Source organism: Adiantum capillus-veneris, chromosome 10, assembly GCF_014529385.1.
Source record: "Adiantum capillus-veneris isolate H3 chromosome 10, ASM1452938v2, whole genome shotgun sequence".
Classification (NCBI taxonomy): domain Eukaryota; kingdom Viridiplantae; phylum Streptophyta; class Polypodiopsida; order Polypodiales; family Pteridaceae; genus Adiantum; species Adiantum capillus-veneris.
In genome coordinates this window covers 127,651,612-127,654,166 of record NC_140940.1, presented here as the reverse complement: position 1 = coordinate 127,654,166, position 2,555 = coordinate 127,651,612, and the positions used below count along the sequence as shown (strand labels likewise).

Here is a 2,555-nt window from a genome sequence, read left to right as displayed (position 1 = left end):
CCTCCCTCATAGAAGCTCATGATGTTGAGGTAAGTCACAATGTGGGAATTATTGTGAGAATTTGTCCAAAACTTCTTGTGTATATGTCCTCATGAAAGATAATTAGAAATTGGGGATTGAGAGGTATGCCTTTAGCTATAATATTGGTTTATTCCATTTAGAAGGTGGTTAAGCTTAGTCTTCGTGATTATTTGACACCCCTTGTGTGAGGTGGGATCAATGGTCCACAGTAATTGGGGGCGGCAAGATTGGTTTTGCGCCCTTCGATGGTCCCGAAGTGGTCGCCATGTGGTCACAATCGAAGTGAACCTCAAGGAAACCTAATTTATCGGTGCTTGAAATCTAAGACCCTTTTATCATAATTCCAATTTCCATCATTTTCCATGACCACCTTTTTTGGGCGAAGCTTGTCTTCAGAATCCAAAGTGCAGTAAAGTCCTTTTGAAAACCCTTTTTTTTTTTTTTGGTTTTTGACAATATGGCAGAGCGTACAATGCAGCTGCAGCCGTCATAAATCTAAACTATGAAGCTTTACGCCCAGAGTTTGTCAGCGCGTGGGGAGAGAACCGGGAATCCTTCGACCGGCCGACCAACGCCTGCATGGAAGCCCCTGTGGTGGTGGCCTCGCCGGCGAAGCTTTTAAAGGAATACAGTCAGCTCCAACAAAAAGGCTTTTTGATATGCCGAGCTGTCATCAGGGCCTTTGCCAAGACGGAAGCTCGCCAACGCTACCCCAATGATGTGCTCACACCTCCACCTAATATCCAGCTGGCACCTCGGACGGCGCGAGTGCGTCGTGTCCTGCCGGTCAAGGTTAGTAGACAAATGTATAACCAGAATGAATAGCGCGCATATGAGCTGATCAGCAGTCATGACATGACTGTGGTGTGCAACAACAAACAGAGATCAGGCCCACGGTGCGCCATGCAGGGCAAAGGAGATCAGCGGCGGGCGACCGTCCTTGGGCCAGAAAACCCCGTTCGGAGAAAACAGTAGCGGCTAATGAGGCTGGTACAGTCGCCGGCGCACCTCTGCAACCATCGGGAGAGAATGATCAGATGAGTGCTTGTCCTATTCAAGAGGCGGACAAGCAGCTGGAGGCTCGAGCACTCAGCGTAGTATTCAGCAAGCTAACTTTTGATGAAATGCGGCCGTTTGCACTGTTTTTCTACATGCAGGGTCTTGCAGATGCACGCATGCGTACTACAGCTAGCGGCCAGGACTTGAGCAATATAGTAAACAACCACATACTCGGCCTCCACAATCAGCTGCTGCTTCAAGCTAATGAAGTGCAACCGCAGGAAGGCGGCCCCAATTATTCTATTGAGGAAGGCAGTGCCGGCACCTTTAATGGACAAACACAACCATCAGCTAGCTCCATTGCCGATAATTACAGCTACCTGCAGCAACCAGGTTCTGGCACCCTTAATTATGGACAAACCCAACCAGCAGCTACCTGCAGCAGGCAGCTTTTCATCAAACAAACGACAGTGCAGCTACTTATAATACTACTGTAGGTGGAGACGTACCTCTACTGATTCAGCAACAGGCCCAATATCTTACTAGTTCTTCTGCTCATGCGTACTCTCCGTGGCCAGCAACAATATCGGCAGATCACGGTGGCCAACAGCTTGTATGGCCACCAATGGAAGCTCAGATTTTCCAAGCAGGCGGCGTATCAGCTCAGGTTGTTATGCACGAGCCCAACGTCGACACTACCTTAATGCCGATCCGGCCGGGTTCCAGCTTGGAAGAATTGGCTGCGTCGACTGCACAAGGGGCCGCCCAGGTACTCTATTAATTATTCTAAACTTGTGAGCAGCTAGCTGAGCATTACTATATTAGGCGCTCATCAATACAAGTGTCTGCAGGTCACGATGCCGCATTATAACATCTCCTCTAGTGAAGCACTCGCAAATTATGATGCTGAGGTAGAAGCTAATTATTATGAATATTGGATCCAGCACGATCAGCTGCCGCTTGATGGAGCTTTTGAGAATGACGCGATGATGATGACGGAACCAGCAGAACTCCAATTAGAGACATGGGATGACAGCCTTGAGGACGTGGCCGTGTCGCAATGGCTAAACTTAAATTAGAGAGAGGCCTGATGGATCAGTAGGGCTGATTCAATTTTGGATATTCAGTTGTGGATCCATTATGTGCAGTCTAGTAGTTGATAATCTTCTGGTTTGGAAAAATATAGACGTGGAACAATGTTTGGATGTGATTGATGTTACATCATTGAGGAGTTTAACAAATCTTGTAAATTCTCTTTGTTTGGGAATAAAAATTGGACTTGCACATGCCTCATTTGTGTTTCATCAAGATAATTTGTGCATGGCAAATATGCATCAAGTGATTTTTGTTACGGATGGCTTGTTTCTTTACGTTTCTCATTGTCTTGGATCCTCGAATATACCTCTATCCGCCGTAGTAGTTATTATCAGTCCATCATATACTCTACTATAGAGCTCTATGGAGTTTATTTTCTACGTTCAGACATTACTTTCACTAGTGTGGGACTAATATGACTTAGGTTTGGAGCCTGTTTC

At 46.5% G+C, this 2,555-nt stretch overlaps 1 protein-coding gene across 1 annotated transcript; it reads left to right on the top strand.

Annotated features, from left to right (window-relative positions):
* The first annotated feature begins 1,058 nt into the window (after positions 1-1,058).
* On the top strand, positions 1,059-1,517 carry LOC147449628 (uncharacterized). Its single transcript, XM_086522656.1, has one exon. It carries the CDS (start codon positions 1,059-1,061, stop codon positions 1,515-1,517), a length of 459 nt encoding a protein of 152 aa, XP_086378782.1.
* The last annotated feature ends 1,038 nt before the right edge of the window (positions 1,518-2,555 follow it).

What these genes read in the sequence shown, in the direction of transcription:
- LOC147449628 (XM_086522656.1), top strand. Translation starts at nt 1,059, where the DNA reads ATGAGTGCTTGTCCTATTCAAGAGGCGGACAAGCAGCTGGAGGCTCGA.